At 37.1% G+C, this 19,334-nt stretch overlaps 1 protein-coding gene across 2 annotated transcripts in view; it reads right to left on the reverse strand.

The window, feature by feature from the left end:
* The window catches only part of ESR1 (estrogen receptor 1), a 144,106-nt gene that overhangs the window by 53,371 nt on the left and 71,401 nt on the right, over positions 1–19,334 (reverse strand). For both annotated transcript variants that reach the window (XM_070932647.1, XM_070932646.1), the window contains exons 3-4: positions 17,371–17,487; positions 3,944–4,276 (exon numbers count right to left, since the gene is read on the reverse strand). In XM_070932647.1, coding sequence (XP_070788748.1) covers positions 3,944–4,276; positions 17,371–17,487 — 450 coding nt within the window. The remainder of the gene's footprint in view (positions 1–3,943; positions 4,277–17,370; positions 17,488–19,334) is intronic.

The following is a 19,334-nucleotide window of genomic DNA, read 5'->3' on the forward strand; positions in this document are numbered from 1 at the left end:
AAACCAAGATTAAGAAATAGTGGGTTCCTGAACAGATGCAGGTTTCAGGCTGATTTAAGAATTCCCAAAGAGGAGTCTGCATAGAAATCATTATGCCAGGAGGATAACTACATGGTGTGGGATCTATCTCCTGGTACTGAGATTCAGAGGCAGAAGAGGCTCTGGAGATATGAAAAGAAGATCTAGGTTAGGCTGCCATTGAGAGGTTGCCAGCTAAGCTTTACCTGAAAGCTTTGATTCACTCTTTGGGAAATTTAATTATAGCTATATAGTTTTAGGATAGGATGCTGTCACATTAGCAGAAGCAATTTGGTTAGGCAGGGCACTTATCTTGGAACAGAAAATTGCATGGAAAACGTAATTAGGTCATAAAGCAATTTACCACATTTCTTTAAAAGCAGAAGCCAGAAAGGGGAGGGAAGCTGAAGTTCTGGTTGTATAATCCTTGTCTAGTTAATTTACTAAAAAAAAAAAATCAATCAGAGAAACTAATATTTTGTACTCATGAAATACTACAAATAAAAAACAAATTGATCTGGTTCATAAGAAGTTTCTTGTGTGCCGTGTCTTGCCTGTTCAATCCTAAAAGTTCACAACATTCACAGCAATGTTGAGTATCCAAGCTGAATTCCATCCAGCATCCAAGGCAAAAATATTTGTGTTGCTTTAGATCTTTTCCTGCCAGGATAATTAAATTATGGCAAGACATATCTCTGGTACTAATTAAGAAGTATACAATAGCAATTCTAATCTCAATATTGTGTAAATTATTTTTAAAAAATGATTCCCATAATGACATTCTAGCACTGCATTTTAGGAATTGCAACTGGATAATTTTTAAATTTTGTTATAAATGCATCCAAAGAAGTAGTAACTCTCACTAATATTCAAATGACCAAATTCATGGTAAATATCATAGTATCTACTACAGATCCCTGAGAACAAATATTTTTAAATGCAGAAGGATAAAACTGGTTAGTGTAGCCCGGAGTCTCTGGGTGTTGGATGGCATATATAGTTACTAAATTATTATTATTAATATTAAATCCAAGAGGTAATTTTCAATTATGCAATTTTTAAATCAGGATCATTGGTGTCAGATAAAAACACGTCTATTATTGGTTCATCATAGTGTTCTTAATTTAATAAAACTGATGGTTAACTAAGACAAATTTAAAAAGAAACAATGTCTTTAGAAAACCAGCAGCTTTGGCAGCTTTTTTAAAAAGCCAGGTATTTATCTTTTCGCTTTAGAAAACCACAAAAAATAACTACAATGCTGTGAATAATCTTGAAACTTCAAAGCCTACATGCCCAATGTAATGTTTTAAGGTCATTAAACTACAGAGCTACTATAGTGCAAGTCAATAATTACCCAAGCTCTTTAAGACCAATGCCAAACATTTTGCTTATGATTAACAATAACAAACCCCTCCTCGCAAACGGAATCCTTTTTTTCAACTTCAGTAGCTACTTGTTAGTACCCTGAGCTACAACTGAACATTACTGTCTCCCTTCAGTAGCTACTTGTTAGTACCCTGAGCTACAACTGAACATTACTGTCTCCCAAAGAAGAGGACGATAGTGTTCTCTGTATCTTCAGCAACAAATTTGGCTTACACATTATAGTTTATATTGGATTCAAGAAAAAGAAACTATAGGAAATGAATCTATGTATGTTGCCATCTCATAGAGAAAGTTCCAGAACTGAATGGATCTTTCTTTCTCCCATAATCCGTGTGCTACCTCCTGTGTTGCTGCAAATGTTTCTAAACATCTAACTGGCCAGAGCTGGTGGGAACTGTAGTCCAAATTATGTAACAAAGTCAGTTTGCCTACCTCTCAGCTCAGTAGATTGCTACACAAATTCATTTCCCACTTGCTACTCATGGAAACCTCAGTTGAACCAAGAACCTTTTCTAACTGAAAGGAAACCGTTAAATATGACCCTATATAAAGTTGCAAGGGACAATTTAGGCCAATGCTGCTTTCTTAATACATAATATAGTTGTGATGCTATTATCTGCAATGACAGATACGTAAGTCAAAGTAGTCAGCTCTTAGGTGACAGTCCACTATCCCAAAATAAGAAGAACCAGATAATAGCAGTGAGCTGCATTTGGAACAAGAGAAAAAATAACAGGAATAATCTGCATAAAATGACTTTTTTTTTAAAAAAAAAAAAAACCCTGCTTCTGGGTGGTAAGAAAAGGGATTTGACATTGCTGAAAGTGAGGAAAGATGGCAACAATCCTAAAAACAGTCCCTAGGATATGCAGCAAAATTAGACTTCTGCCATGCATTCTTCCCTGACCTATCTTGTCAGGCCCAGCCTAAGAACAACATAGAACAATCCAGCCAAAATTTAGTTCTTTATTTGCTCTCACCCTATAGACACAAGGTCAGTTTTTTCCCTAATGCCATCACTCTGCTAAACAACTAATTCCCAGAACACTGTCAAATTATTTACTAAGACTGTATTACTATTATTCTTCTCATCCTTCCTATTACCTATCTCCTCCCACTTATGACTATAACCTTGTTGCTTGTATCTCTACGATTTATATTGTTTTGTTTCCTAGTATGATTTGATTGCTTATTTAGTAACGTATGACTATCACTAAGTGTTGTATCTTATGATTCTTGATGAATTTTTTTTTCTTTTATGTACACTGAGAACATATGTACCAAAAACAAATTCCTTGTGTGTCCAATCACACTTGGCCAATAAAGTATTCTGTTCTGTTCTAGTTCTATCCTATCCTATCCTATCCTATCCTATCCTATCCTATCCTATCCTATCCTATCCTATCCTATCCTATCCTAACCTAACCTAACCTAACCTAACCTAACCTAACCTAACCTAACCTAACCCAACAGATGTACCCTGAGAAATTCTGGGAAATGGCTATGCTAAATCTTTTCCTCAGACTTTAATCCAGCTCTGGGCTGTGTTATCTCTTGTCTCATCACCCTCCTTGAAAAATGTTCCTTCTTTCCTGGGAAAGTGCCACTTCTTGGTAGTCCATCATGCCACCTCCTCCTTGAGAGACACAATTCATCACAATACAGTCTACAGTGTATAGTTACGTTAAAATTTGGCTGCCCAACTTCTCTCTGCTTCCAATAGATCTTTTAGCAGTTTTAATTGTTGCCATTTAGTTACTGGGCTAACTTCAAAGGGCTTGTTTTGATTTTTGAATCCAAAGTCCAAAGAGTTGGGGGGGGGATTTTCCAAGAATTTCATTGGTTTTGGCTGGATCTATTGGGAGTTTATAGACATGCCAGGAAATAAAGCAGGTTCAAAACAAGAAGAAACTATGCCAAATATACAGTGAAGTCCATATGTATGGTAAAGTGAGATAGGCCATAGCTAGTGGCTGAAAGCAGTATTATGCAACAACAACTGAAACTACAATCTTCCTATATCACCTTGCCAAGTATACTTGAGGCCTGTTGAGGGCAGCAGTTCCTTAGTTTTCTAATTATTATTGCACAACAATTATACCTATCTTTATCATGTGATTTGCAATATGGATTCTGCTTTACAGACCATAACCCATTTTAATTACTATTGTTGATGCAAAGATGTGAAACAAACATCTTTATAACATCTTGAGGGGGAAGGCAGAAAGAACATAGTAAAACTTAGTCCCACATTTATCAAACTTTGGTTGCAATAGAAAAAAAAAATGATCCAGATATCTCCTTGAAGTTATGGACAAGTCAATTGCATCCAAAAGACTTTTGATGTGGGAGTTAAATTAGAATTAATTTCATCTTAATGCTGTGATATCCACAATGATTTCTGTAATTTACATCATGATGGAAATTATATATATTATAAAACAATATAGTAAACATGTGTCTATATGTGGTAGCATGTTTTGAAATGTGGAACAATATGAATAGTTGTTTAAATATCTTTTGCTAGTATTCTTACCTGGAACTCTTTTGGCCCAGTTGATCATATGAACCAGTTCTCGATCAGCAAGGTTGGTCAACAACGTCATCATTGAAGCTTCATTGAAGGGTCTGTTAGGGTCATATTCTGAATAGACAATAGGAGGTTCTGCCTCTAGCAAAGCAGAAACCATCTGATCTGCAGAGAGGGAGAGGGCTGGACTGTTTTTTTTACTATGTTTGATCATTAGTGGACTTGGCCAAAGATTTGGGCTCCTTGCCTCTACTACTGTGCCTATGTTTCGGCTATCATGTTCTTCTCTTTGACGTTTGTGCTTCACTATTCGGCCACCTCTGCGATCTTTTCGAATTCCTGGAAGAAGATATAAATACAAATAATATATATTATCCACTGACTTCTCTAACGTGGCAGTATTGAAACATAAATCTGGAAACTATGTAATGTTTATTTAAGCCATCTTCAGACATGAGATACCCTGCAGTTAGCAATAGTCCATTCATAGCATCAAATTTTACAAAATTATCAGTATCTTGATTATAGAATGCAACAAACAGCATGCAGAAATAAAATATAGAGTACTAACCTATATTTGAGCAAAAAGCATTTTATAGGAGAATTGTGACACAACATTAATTGCAACATTGTAAAGCATTATGAGGAGCCTAATGCATTGCAGGAATAAAATGCCTTGGGCCAGTTCTGAAATAAATTATTTCATACCAGTTATTTATTTGTTCAATTCCTCCTAAATTTACAAACAATTTCTGGAATATCTGATCAAGTCATATTCTTCTGTACAAAACATTAAAACAGTCATAGACAGTTAGGAATCAATATTCAAATATACTGTTATGCATTGGAGATAACTGCTAGTTGAAGGTTTTAGCCTGGTTATCTTTTGGACCAGGAGGTACTCCGCTATCTGTTTTGCCAATCCTCCAGGCCCATCCTTGCCAGTGCTTCCTTTGCTGATTGGACCATCTGCTCAGCCTGGCCGTTGCTAGCAGGATGGAATGGTGCAATCAGGGCATGACAAATGCTATGACCCACCAGGAACAGCTCAAACTCAATCAAATCAAGGCCAAGAGCCTTGATAGTACAGGGGTTTAGTGCACCCTGTTATTAACACAGCTGCCTGCAATTTCTGCTGGTTCGAATCTCTCCAAGGCTCAAGGTTGACTCAGCCTTCCATCCTTTCTAAGGTAGGTGAAATGAGGACCCAGTTTGTGGGGGCAATAAGCTGACTTTGTATAAAATATACAAAAGAATGAAGGCTATTGCTTAACGCATTGTGAGCCGCCCTGAGTCTCCGGAGAAGGGCGGCATATAAATCAAAATTAAAAAAAAAAAAAAAACTGACTTGATGTGAGCTGTGGCCCGTTATCTGAAATGAGGATGTCTGGCAGCTTGTGGATCGCAAACAGCCTTTTAAGGGTCTTGATCACAGCGTCCGAGGTGGTTGATGTCAGGAATATCACCTCAAGACATTTTGAGTAGGCATTCACTACCACCATAAAAGTCTGATATACTTTCTGATTATTTTCAATTTTATAACATTTGGTTTTGAAGTAAGTCTTCTCTCAAACAAGCAAAGCATACATCTGACAAGGAATAATTAGGAATTGGAGAATAACCTTTTGGCCTAAGTCCTAAATGGAAAAGAACATGGCAGACCCAGACTCTGAAAGAAAAGATTACATTATTATCTGAGAACTTTCTCACAAGTGAAAATTTTGTCCTGATTTATTTCTTAAATGCTCAAACTAACAAAGCTTGTTTTATGATTCCTGGAGATCAGGCATCGAAGTTTTATTCAGACTTGGTATTGTTTAGGTTCCAAGCTTTGGCATTCTTTAAAACTTTCACAAAGAAATTGTTTTCTCCATGTTAACAAATGTGCATGAAACTTGTGAAACTTTTAGAAAACATATCCCCAAGATCAACAATGATTCAATTGTGACAGTCACAGGTAGAAAAGCTTATATTTACTTAAGTTAGAGAAAGCAATTCTAAGCTGTTTGCACATCATCTGGTTGAATCATGAAAGATATAAAGTTCTGAATATCAGCACATATAGAACAGAAGACTGATCAGAATGTTTATACCAGTATTATTTTTCATCTGGTGAAGAGTGAGGCTGAAGATAAGTTTTTAAACTTGTGGGAAATTGAAGGTAAAGTGGAACACAGAGTTTTGTGATTATTTTGATCAGAAGATTAGAAAAATATTGTGACAGATTCATCTTGAGGGAAAATAGCAATTATAAGAAGAGTTTTGGCTTTTCTAGAAATAACCTAGAAAATATGGATGCTGAGTTAAGAAGCTGTATGACAAGAAGGAAATGAGCAAGGCTGAAACTCTCCCACTTTTCTGTTTTATTCAAATATGAAGATAAAGACTTTCTTCAATTGAGCTTGATTCCTAGTGATTACATAAATGGGTCCAGGGGTGAAATCCAGCAGGTTCTGACAGGTTCTGGATAACCGGTAGTGGAAATTTTGAGCAGTTTGGAAAACCAGAAAATACCACCTCTGGCTGGCCCCAGAGTGGGGTGGGAATGGAGATTTTGCAATATCCTTCCCCCAGGAATGGGGAGGGAATGGGGATTTTGCAGTATCCTTCCCCTGCCTCGCCCACCAAGCCACACCACACCCACCAAGCCATGCCCACAGAACCGTTAGTAAAAAAATTTGGATTTCACCACTGGATGGGTCCATGTAGTTTTCTTCAGCAATGATACAGAAATAGACTGCAATTGCATTCTGTGGGAAGTTATTTACTTCCCAGTTCTGGAATTTCTTTCTTAGGAATTTGGGAATAAATAAATGGAATTTATTTACTTCCCCGTTCTTATAAGTCTATCAGCAAAGGTGGTCCACCAGTAGATCCTGGTCCTGCTTAGATTTCTAATGTCAACTCAGGTTGGCTATGTGTTGTGATTTGCTACTAAGAAGAAATTCTAAAAAACTAGGGGTGTTGGGAATTGTCATGTTATTTTGATCAATGGATCATTCATTCATTCATTCATTCATTCATTCATTCATTCATTCATTCATTCATGTACGCAGGGGGGCACCCCAGGGCTCTGTTTTAGGCCCAGTACTCTTCAACATATTTATCAATGATTTGGACGAGGGGATAGATGGGGAACTCATCAAATTTGCAGATGACAGCAAGCTAGCAGGAATAGCCAACATTCCAGAAGATAGACTTTTTTTTTTAATTTGATTTATATGCCGCCCTTCTCCGGAGACTCAGGGCAGCTTACAATGTGCTCAGCAATAGCCTTCATCCTTTTGTATATTTATACAAAGTCAGCTTATTGCCCCCACAACTGGGTCCTCAATTCACCTACTTCAATTTACCTACCTTAGAAAGGATGGAAGGCTGAGTCAACCTTGAGCCTTGGCGAGATTCGAACCTGCAGTTATTGCAGGCAGCTGGTCTTAATAACCAGCTTAATAACAGGGTGCCTTAGACCACTGTACTACCAAGGCTCTTGGTTAAGATACAGAAGGATCTTGACAGACTTGAACATTGCCAATAACTATTGCCAATGAAACACATATCACTGTCTCTGTTTTTCACTCTAGAAAACAAATAAAAAGTTGCATATACTTATAAATTTGGTAGAAATTTTCCCTGAAAGCTCTTTATCTTGTAATTGTGGGCATAATTTATGTACTCTGTTCCACTTACATCAGCAGTGGAAATGTACTGACTTATAGAAATTTGTATATGCATCACTTGCTCATAAGAGATTTATATGATTTTATTTCTAACTCGTTCTCCATTTATCCCATAGAAGGATAGGAAACAAGGAGAGAGCATTATTAATTCTCTGGTACTGAAAAAGGAGTATGAATGCTTTTTCTCTTGAAGGACAAAAAAAAAAAAAGCAAAAAAAATGTTCCTATTTTTTTCAGCTCATCAAATTTTGTCATGATTCCTGATGTAATAAAAAGAGATAGAACCTCAGCAGCAGACAAGAACAGATTCAAGGGGCAACTGCTATGCTAGCATCTGAATGAGTCACTTCTATTCCATTCTTTTTCGAAAGCTTTCAAACTACATTATTTTAAAAGGGAAGGAAGGAAGGAAGCTTTCAATTTTATTTTTAAAATTGTAATTACCACATGTTTTACTCTAATTCTGCTACTCTAAAAGAAAAACTATGCAAAACGGTTGACTTTCTTTATTTAATTTTTGCTACTTCTAGATAAATCAGTATAATTGTTGCACCTAATTGTTGGACCTAATCAGTATAATTGTTGGACCTAATGTTTGCAATATGTCTGTTTTCACATTCTTGGTACAGTATTGGAATATGTTATAAAAGGGAAATTCAATATAAATAGTACCTCCTCCAGATTTCCTATTCCCATTGTTCTACTACTATCACTAATCAGCCAAATATTTCCAACAATCTCCAGATCCTTGTACACAGAGAATTGGTATAGTATAATACACTAAACACTAATTTCCCTGCTTCCTCCAAACAGAAAAGACCAATCCCTTCAGAAAATAATTAGGAAACTCCCCAACTGCACATCAGACTAGATAAAACTATGTATTTCTAACCCTTTAAATTATATACACTGTGATAATCCCCTAGACCAATGATTGCTAACCTTTTTTTATTGTGTGCTAAAAAAGGGGGGAGCACGCAGGCCCACACCCATAATTCAATGTACCCCTCCCCCTGCGCATGCGCGCATGACCACCCCACGCTCCCCGCTTTTGGCACGCAATGGCACAGTGGGACTGGAAGGCCTGTTTTTCACTCTCCCCAGGCTCCAGAGGCTTTCTTGGAGCCTGAGGAGGGTGAAAACAGCCTTCCCGACTTCCCCAGAGACCCACCAGAGGCCAGAAATGGCCCATTTCCTGACTTCCGGTGGGCCCAGAAGGCCTGAAAATTAGCTGGCTGGCGCACACATGCGTGCTGGAGCTGAGCTAGGGCAATGCTCACATGCCCACAGATATCGCTCTGTGTGCCACCTGTGGCATGCGTGCCATAGCCATCACGGCCCTAGACTGATCCATGCAATATTTGTTTACAACTACCTCTGAAGAACAAGCAAAATTTTTGAAAGATGTGTTAAAATACATCAAATAGGCAGCAAATATAAGATGACACCTATAATATACTTCTTATAAGAGTCAAAAGTTGCTCTAGTTGAAAATGGACAAATTTAGGAGGTGTGGGAATCTTTCAGAACATAAAATACTAAGGATCAAAAGAAGCAAATGTTTTCCTTTGTTACATCAGTATATACCATATAAATGAGACAACATATGTCCGAAAAAGAACCTATTATCAAATGCAAATCTCATTTTAAAAATGTAGTTAACTATTAATTAGATCTACAACTAGCATCACCTGTCAACATTTTAGACAACATTTTAAAGTTTACAAATCACTTTCCCTATTTTCAAGCATCCCAGGAGGTTTTCCATCCTAGTTGCTTTTGTATTGATCCAAATTTTGCTGTTTTCTGCTCTGAGTGTATTTGTGCTCTAGACAATATGTTCTTTATGAAACATTGTAGGATATTTGGTTTTTTTCAGAAAAGTATTTCCTCAAGCTACTATTCCTGTTGTACTATTTAAAATATCACTTAATGCAGCATCTATTTATTTCTATTTCATAAAATATCAAAACAACTCTTGTTATTGAAGAGAACTTTATAAAGATAGTATATTGTGAATAGTAGTTTCTTTTTTTAACTCAATGCTTCTAAGGTTATTTACGCTCTCTGATTTCTTCCATTTACTTTGCACCTTAAATAAGTTCCCTGCTCTTGAATCATGTTATCTAAATTAAGAAATTTTTCTTTTATCTATTATCTATATATGAAAATATGATTGGTCTACTGTGGTCCTTCTTCAGATGCCTCTATATAAATTTGTTACATAGAGTTAATATTCTTAATTCACTGTCTTCCACAAATGTCTACTTGGATACAGATCAGTGGTGGATTTCTACCAGTTTGCCCTGGTAGAAAGCGTGTGGATTGCTCCTGGTTCTGTCCGGTTCTATAGAACCGGTAGTAAAAGTGTTGGGAGGCTCCGCCCACCCACCTGGACGTCATAATTGATGAACTGCACATGCGCGCATGAGCGAAGCGAGTGTGTGTGTGCACTCCTATTGTGAACCAGTAGTAAAGATAAGTAGAACCCACCCCTGGCATGCACAAAGCGAACCGGTTGGTACACCGGTTGAAACCCACCATTGCTACAGATAGTTGTTGGATTATGCAACTGTTCAAAGTTCCAATGACACTGAACAAGAAAGACTTACAACCAACCCTCAGAATTCCAGGCATTCATGTGTCATATGATTGAAATCCAGGCGTTCAGTACTTGGACCACAATTACAATGACACGGTAAGATGAGATCACATGATCACTATTTCCAGTGTTTCCTGCCAGATTCCCAGAAGCAAAATCAAAGGGGAAGCCAGTAGGAAGGCAAAAGTCACTCCCACTGCTTTTTCACATGCTGTGTGCTCCATAACACGTGCCTGCAACACCAAATAAGAATTGCAGATGATATTAGAATGGAATGATCTTTAGAGTCCTTGCCTGGGTTTCCTAATCAAGGATTCGCAACAACTTGAGTTGACAGAGAAATATATTGGCATGAAAATGTTAAGATAAATGTTAAATCACAGTTGCATTCAAAATGAAGAGGGATGCTACATACAGTCTAATACCAGCAGGCCACAAGAATTCAGGCCATTTCACAGAATAATTTAAAAACAATTCTAATTGTTTAATATTATGACATGCATCTATCATAGGAAGCATTAACATGCAAATTCAGGCATATTTACAGTCAGCTGTTATTTACTTGCAATAGCATTTTTCTTGTAACCCAGTACAAGCGAGCATCTGTTATTGTACCTACTTGCAGAACAGTGTGGAAATTGCCAGGAGACTGGCATTTCACACTTCCCTTCAATGTTCTGCAGCAGTGCTCAGAAGATTTTCTGAGAAAATTCATAAAAGATAGTTGCATAGTTGACTGCAGAGATTAATATCCAAATCCTATCCAAAACAACCACAAGAAAGGCTGTGATTAGAATTATGATTAAGTATGCTGCAGAATTTGCTTTCATTGCCTGTCCCTTATGTAGAGATTGATGATGATGAATTCCTCCAGCAATAAGGGGATGACTTATTTTTGTACACACACCACTATAAAAAATAAGTGTAGGTAGTACATGGAAAATATATTTTGTTTTGCACATAGACAAAACAACCCCATTCAAAATATTTTATTGGAATTTTTCATTTGGAGTATTTTTGCTGGGACAAAATTTGGCATTCACTGAGCTCTGTGGTCCATATAGAGCAAAAGCAGGGAGTTTTCAAATGTTCTAGCTACTGGAAACACCGGGAACTCAGACGAACCCCTTTGCTTATTTATGTTTACTTCACAGCTACAAAAGAAGCTGAATTGTACTCCCTGCTGATTGTTCCTTTGCCACCCAACCTGTCAACCCCAGCATACAGCAGAAGGTTAGGGTTAGGCAAAAGAGTTCTTCCACAAACAACATTAACACTGTACTGGTAATAGCAACAGTTTAGATATTTTATCATTTGTCAGCTCAATAAACAAACAGAATAAACTCTACTTTGGAAATACAATATCAACAAGACATAACAGTATGCTGGTTGCCCACTGCATATACACTAAAGCTCAACAAACCAACAACAGTGATATTATAATCATTTCATTTACAACTTGAAATCTGAAAAGCATAATGATGTTAACAACCTTTATGTAATACACATATTGCAAACAACCATATTCTTTGCAACTGCCTGATTCTCCTCTGGAAGATTTCTGTTCAGGTCAGAACACTGCACACCACATGCACAATAACCCATGAACTCTAAATTCCATTTTGCAAGGATTTAAAATAAAACTAAAGGGCATTACAGCTATTTACTGGGGAGGCAGGGAACTGGGTGATCTTCAGCAATGCTAATGCTTTCGATTAGCCACCCAGGACAAACTCTGAATGCAAACACAACACCCTGTCTGGCCCAGGCAGATCAATAGTTGGGATCGAAGAACAACTTCCATCTCTGGGCATTTATTTATTTATCCTGCAGGTTCTGTGTCATTCGGCTCCAATAATACAAAAAAATAGAATAAGGAATTATAAAAAGAAAATAGTAACCAAACCCAAAGGTAATACATTTGCTAATCATTAGCATACTGAGAAAAAAGTCATAACAGCAATGGCACCTGCCTGTGCTTAATTATTTTCCTCTCATTCCCTACTCCCTGATCACTTCGTTCAGTCTCAGCCAATAGTTGTAAGAAGGGAACTGGTTCCTGTTGGTTATTCTTAGATATGTTTTTTGGAGAGGAGAGTAGCCAGTCACAACACTTGGAACAGAATTAGTTCTTTGAGGTAGACCAGATCAGGAAACCAGGTCCACAAGAAGGCTAGGACTACACTGTATTGACATAGGCTTCGGAAACTCTTCCCTCCCTAGAAGTCTATGGAGATTCTCGGTCATCCAGGTCACGGTTATCCCAAAGCACCAAAGGTGCTTTTTCAGGAGGCAGCTAGACTTTCTCATGGATGAGAAGCAAAATGTCTTCAAAGAAAAAAAAGAAAGAAAGAAAAAGAAGGAACTCCAGTTGTCTTCAGAAAAAAGCATCTTTGGGTCTTCCCTCCCTGTTATAATCCAGGGAGTCAAGGAGGAATCATTATGAGTCTCTTCTTAATGCCTTTTCTATTTCCTAGGCTTGATGCATGTTTTAGCACAGGTTGCGACCAGGAGTGGGTTCTACTTACCTTTACTACTGGTTCGCAACGGGGCCGCACGCATGTGCAAGTGAAGCAAGTGCGCGCACCATCTTCTGCGAATGCGCAGAAGCATTTTGATGACATTGGGGTTGGTGGGCGGAGCCTCCCGCCGGTGTTACTACCAGTTCTATAGAACCGGTGTGAACCGGGGGCAACCCACCACTGGTTGTGACTCTCTCTGAATAGTTTCTCCAAGGTCATCTCTGTGGCTCCTTATAAATATCCAGAACATTAAAACAGATGATTTGTTCCAAGGACAGGACAATGCCTTGGGTTCAGAACAAAACCTAGGAACACAATGTTTTATCATGATCTCAAAAGATGATCAAGTTGCCATTTTGCACCCCCTTTATTCAACATCTGTGGGAGAAGTTTGCTAGACCATGTATGTGAAGAGTGGCCAAACCTTGTCCTCACCAAGATGAAAAAATTGTAAATCACTCAATAAATACTTATTCCAAAGCCAGTCTTTGGTTAGAAACCAAGAAAAGCAGTTTCTATTTCTGAAAAATATCAGGATATAAGTGTGATCTGGTCCAGACAAGGGATACAGTAAGTAAAAGAGCTGAAGGGATGCCTCTTCTTGTATGCTCCCACCTGTTCACAACAAGCCTTTCCAGAGGGCCTACACTGGGTACCCTCACGTGCTAAATGCAGCAAATAGCTACCAAGAAGGGGGCCTTGTCAGGGATAGGCCACTGTCTTGGGAAAGCCATCCCAATTGAGGTACACTTGGGACTATCCTGGTTGTCTATTTTGTGCCAAGTAAAAATATGTTTATTCCTCCTCGACTTTTTAATAATTTGGTAATGCTGTGGATTTTGTTTTTGTTTTTACTGCTTTTTTTCTTTTATTATTGTTTTACTGTATATTTTGTTGTTTATTTGGATATTGTACACAACATCCTCTAATCAACTGTTTTATTTTCCGTTTGAACTATTTGGATGCTATTACAAACCTGTCCTGAAGTTTTCTAAAGGAAGTGGTATACAAATACTTAGAATGAATGAAGTTCCCATTCAGACCCATTGGCACCCACCACAATTCTGACTTCCAAACCACCAAGCACAACCCTGCAATCTGTGATTTCTCTGCCATTCATCCCCTCTGTTAGGAAATGATAATTTACTAACTTGTTGGGTTGGCAATATATAAACCTCAATATAGCTTTAAGACTGTATTGCTGTATTGCATCATACTGTGTCCTGATTGGTTAGCTCTGTAGCCAATGTCCTTAAGAGGAAGCTTGAAACATGGTTAGTTTCTCTCTGCTACACTCTGCTGATCTTTGCTGACCGTTATTGATCATTACTGCTATTTACTGTGTTTGCTACTGTTTGCAACTGTTTATTTTGTATGACTACAACAACTGGTAAGAAGACTTTGTTATTGGAATATCCCTGGACTATTGTTTACTATCTACTGCTTTATCTGTGTATGACCTGGACTATTTATTGGACTGTGCCTTATTGCGATTTCCTAAAAGTAAACACAACTCAATGTATCTGTGTGTTGGCTGTGATTATTTGCAACTGCTCCCAGTCGCTTTCATGTGCACATCCTTGCTACTCTAGAGTTGCTCTGCGAATTCCTCAACACCCTCCGTTCCTCCACTTGGAAGTGATGGTCTTAGAGATCAAGATAAGAAATTTAAGATGCAGATCCATGCGATGATGCAGAGACTGGATCCGATATAGCTCTGAATCTTTGATCAAGACAGGAATCTCAAATTCCATATTTTTATCCTCTGACATCTCCTTATCTGAAGAGGATGATGAAACCCAGGGCATGCACGTAACCAGGGCATGTATGTAGCCAGGAAGCCTTCTTACATGGGTCCACAGAGATAGGCAAAATTTTCTCTGCTTGAGACAAGATTCCCTTTACTTCAGAAGAGACTAAGATACCTTCAGAGATATCTGTTTCAATTTTACATTTGGCCTTTATTTAAGAGAGGCAAAGATCTCTACTTAGACTATACCTCCCTATTCACACTTAATCTCCTAGCCAAATCACAGGGGCCTTGGTCAGAGAAAAGTGAGAAAAGCAAGTTTATAAACACAGAAGCAAAAAATGCAAATGTGCTTAATCAGCCAGTAGCTTATTTAAAGTAAACAGCTCCTGCAAAATCACTTCTGCATTTAGTACATCCTTTACACCATAGAAAAGTGAAGAGCTGACATAATCGTAGATTTTTCACTGTGATGAACATTTACATAACAAGCACATTGTGTATGTGGAGGATGAACAGTCCTTTGAAGGAAATTTTATTTTGACAATGATGTTTCAACTAATTGGTTCTGCAAATACACAAGTACTGATAAGTGTAATGATGCCCTTCACCTCTACCAGTTTGCATTTGAACAGGTTTATTTTGTAGATATTATAGTCAGTCAGTTCAGAGCAATACAAATAGTTTTCTGCACTTCTCCCTTTTACTATTTTAAGTATACTGTAATACTGAAGCATATAATAATTGAATGGCAAATTAGAATTCTTGGAATCAGTTCAGATGATGCATTAAAATGAATGTATCTGTGTTTCTGGGAAAAAAATAAAAATAAAACATCTGTTTCCCTTGTTTTATTTGTCATTCAATATAATCTCATCATGACAGGAAACAGGGAAAGGATAGATATAAACTTTTGAAGAACTGTTTTCCAAATGGGAATAAATGTCCATCTTTAAAGACAACCATTGTGAATTAATAGCTAATGGTTTTAATTTAAAACATTTTCACTGAGTCAAATGTGAATCTCGATGTTTCTCTAAAATAATTAATCTCTGCAAGCTTCTTCAGTATGGACTAATAGTAATTTTTTTAAAAAAAATGTAATTAATTAACTAATAAACAAACGAGCTTCTAAAAGACTGCTTTCAGTAACAATGCTTAAATTTAGTTGTGTTTGGGTAAGATTAAGATTATGATCTTCAAAATGAAAATAAATTATGAATTTAGTTCTCTCATAGGCTGACATGTCACATAGCCTTTAAAACGAATACTGGGAAATGTACTAGAGAAGATAATGAGATCTAAGGTATGTTTTCTCTTTCTAACCATAGTTTATAAGAAGGACCAGTTAAATGATTATTTGTAAACACCAACCTATGGGTTAATAATAGCCATTTTACATCTAGTTAATAATCAGTCATGTTTATTTTTCCATTACAGAAATTGTATTTCCAGTTAAGGGAAATCACTACTTACCATGTGTACAACATTTCATCATCAAAACCTAAAAGGACTGTGAATTAGTCTTAAGTCATATTGATTTTCACAGCATTTATTGAAAAAGCATTTAATCAAAAGCACTTGTCCATTTAAAGGAAGATGATAATCATCAGCCCCATTCACAATTTGTATCTAGGTGTTACAGAATAGCAGAAATCCTAACATAAATTAAGTCAGATCTAGAATTGATTTTGAAAAGGAGGGAAGCTTTACCATATATACTCATGTAGAAGCCCATCTATGAATAAGCCGAACCTCAAATGTTAACAAAAATACCATTAAAAATATACCACCCACAGATAAGACCCTGTATTTTTCATAGTAGTTTGGTTAAAAATTCAAGGGTGAGCTTATTTGCATATGGGCTTGTACATGAAGATATATTGGTATTTTTTAAATGCATTACCATATATGCTCACAGATATAGGCAGTCCTCAACTTACAATCACAATGGAGCCCAAATTTTCTGTTGCTAAGTGAGACATTTGTTAAGTGAGTTTTACCCCATTTTAAGACTTCTTGTTACAGTTGTTAAATGAATCAATGCAGTTGTGAAGTTAGTACCATGGTTGTTAAATGAATCTGTCTTCTCTGTTGACTTTGCTTGACAGAAGGTCACAAAAGGGCATCACATGACCCTGGGTCACTGCAATCGCCATAAATATGAGACAGTTGCCCAGCATCTGAATTTTGATTACTTGAATACGGAGATGCTGCAATGGTCATAAGTATGAAAAACGGACAGTGTCATTTTTATAGACGTTGGATTAACAGTTCATATGTCTGTTTGATTATGTATTAGAGTTTTGGAAAAGGAAAAATTACAATAAAAAATATATAAAATTAAATAAGTGTGAAAAACGGTCATAAGTCACTTTTTTTCAGTGCCATTCTAACTTCAAAAGGCCACTAAATGAACTGTTGTAAATCGAGGATTACTTGTATGTTGAACTCCATTTGGGAGGAAGTATTTTGCCATCTAAAATTCTTGACTTATCCACAATTGCAGTGATTCACTTAACAAATGTGGCAAGAAAGGTCATAAAATGGGGCAAAACTCACTTAACAAATTTCTCACTTAACAACATAAATTTTGGGCTCAATTTTGATCGTAAATTGAGGACTACCTCAATTTAGGTACCTCAAAACCTGTATGGAGTTTTCTTTCCTTCCTTTAAAAGTGAGATTACATAAAAACTTCAAAAATAGGAATTATGCATTGAAGATAAGCGTTAGTTGAACTATAACCGTATTCCAATTTACCTGAAAGTAAATATTACAAGGTGCAATGTGATTAATTATTGACAAGGGAGCCACATATGGGATTACAGGGGATGAAAAATATTTGTAATACAGGTTAAGACTAATAATGCAATACATACCACCTTTCATCATTCCAACTTCATAGCATTTTCGGAGCCTACAAGCCTGGCAGCTTTTCCTTCTGTTCTTGTCAATGGTACACTGGTTGGTAGCAGGGCACATGTAGTCATTATGACCTATAAAATAAGTAGGGGGGGGAAACTATCATTCTTGAATGCATCTACAGCACCTTCTGGTTTAGAGTTTGCTGAATAGTTTCCCCTGAAATTCACTACTAAGTTTGTAATGTGTTGATTCAGTACTGAATAAACCTTGAATGTGCAATGTTTAAATACCTACAATGTAAACTGGTATAAGTATGATTCAGGGGTGGGTTGCACTTAACTTTACTACAGGTTCGCAATGGGGCCGCACACAGAAGCTTCCTGATGACGTTGGGGTCGGTGGGCGGAGCCTCCTGCTGGTTTTACTAAAGGTTCTTGCGAACCGGTCCGAACCAGGGTAACCCACCACTGGTATGATTGCAGTAGCTTGTTTTTCAGTGCTATAAATGGTTACCACATTTGTTACCCTTTGGAAGAGTCTAACAATGTTAGACTTATTTTTTCTGATTATAAGACTATAGCTTATCCAGGTCCACTTATCCTTACTGCAATTCTTATGACAATGAATGGTGAATCCCCAAAACATGTACTAGCATTCACCTGTACATTTTATAATAGGACAGATTTGATTCCAATAAAAAACAACAAACCAATTCTAGTCATAATACCTTCTTCAACTGGCTACATAGATTAAAGTGCATCACAAAATGTTTATTTGTAGCAGTAATTTTTTTTAACTCAGCTGAGCTGTTAAAGATGGCTGGAACTTGACAGAGCTTGAGTCTCATTAGATCAAGCACGGAAGTTTTTCTTACATATTAAGAAACAGAAATTAAAAAATACAGCTACTGTATCAGATTATACCAGGAACATCTGCTGATTTGTACCAAACAATGTGAACTTTCCAGTGGTGGGATTCAAAACTTTTTATTACCGGTTCTGTGGGCATGGCTTGGTGGGTGTGGTGTGGCTTGGTGGGCGTGGCAGGGGAAGGATACTGTAAAATCTCCATCCCACCCCACTCCAGGGGAAGGATATTGTAAAATCTCCATTCCCTCCCCACTCCAGGGGAAGGTTACTGCAAAATCCCCATTTCCTCCTGATCAGCTGGGACTGGGGAGGCAGAGAATAGATGGGGGTGGGGCCAGTCAGAGGTGGTATTTACCAGTTATCCAAATTACTCAAAATTTCTGCTACTGATTCTCCAGAACTGGTCAGAACCAGCTGAAATCCACCTCTGGAACTTTCCTAGAAAGCTCCATGTAAATGTGTTAACTTGTGCCACTCCCTACTATGCGTGAAAAAGAAACATTCATTGATAACATGTATAAAGCAGCAACAAAATCTCAGAAATTAACATTTTCTTAATATTTCATTCTTGATTTTGACCTATAGTTGGTCATATACAGCAAAGTCCCACTTTCAGAGGCACTTCTGGAAAAGTGTACGGGGAAAAAATCAATATGATGGTTGAGACCATAAAACTGAAGTTTTACTGACATTGATGTAAAAAAGGGAGTGCAGGTTTAATCATAAAGTCATAACAGCCTTATTGACTTTCTTTTGGATGGCCCTGCCCACAGTGAAAAATCATTAGAAAAGAGTACTAATACATAATTAATTTTTAAAAAATCACTGCACACAATGGTTGGTGGTATTCTCTTATAAATCATAAACCATGGGAAATCACCAATACAAATTCAAAACCAAAAATTATATTCCAGACCTTTTTCATAGGTATTGTGTTTTCCACCAGAAGTAACAGAGAGAGATCATACCAGTGATTGTAAATAAATTTTCATATCATATTCATGGAAAGATTTTTTATCCAATAGTTGCCTCTCATTAATTACTGGATGTACCTCTCTGAGCCTTTCCAAAATTTGGCACCGGATTGTAATTTCTAATTATCAAATGAA

Source organism: Pituophis catenifer, unplaced genomic scaffold (assembly GCF_029215685.1).
Source record: "Pituophis catenifer annectens isolate HBS135680 unplaced genomic scaffold, rPitCat1.0.hap2 SCAF_1, whole genome shotgun sequence".
Taxonomy (NCBI): domain Eukaryota; kingdom Metazoa; phylum Chordata; class Lepidosauria; order Squamata; family Colubridae; genus Pituophis; species Pituophis catenifer.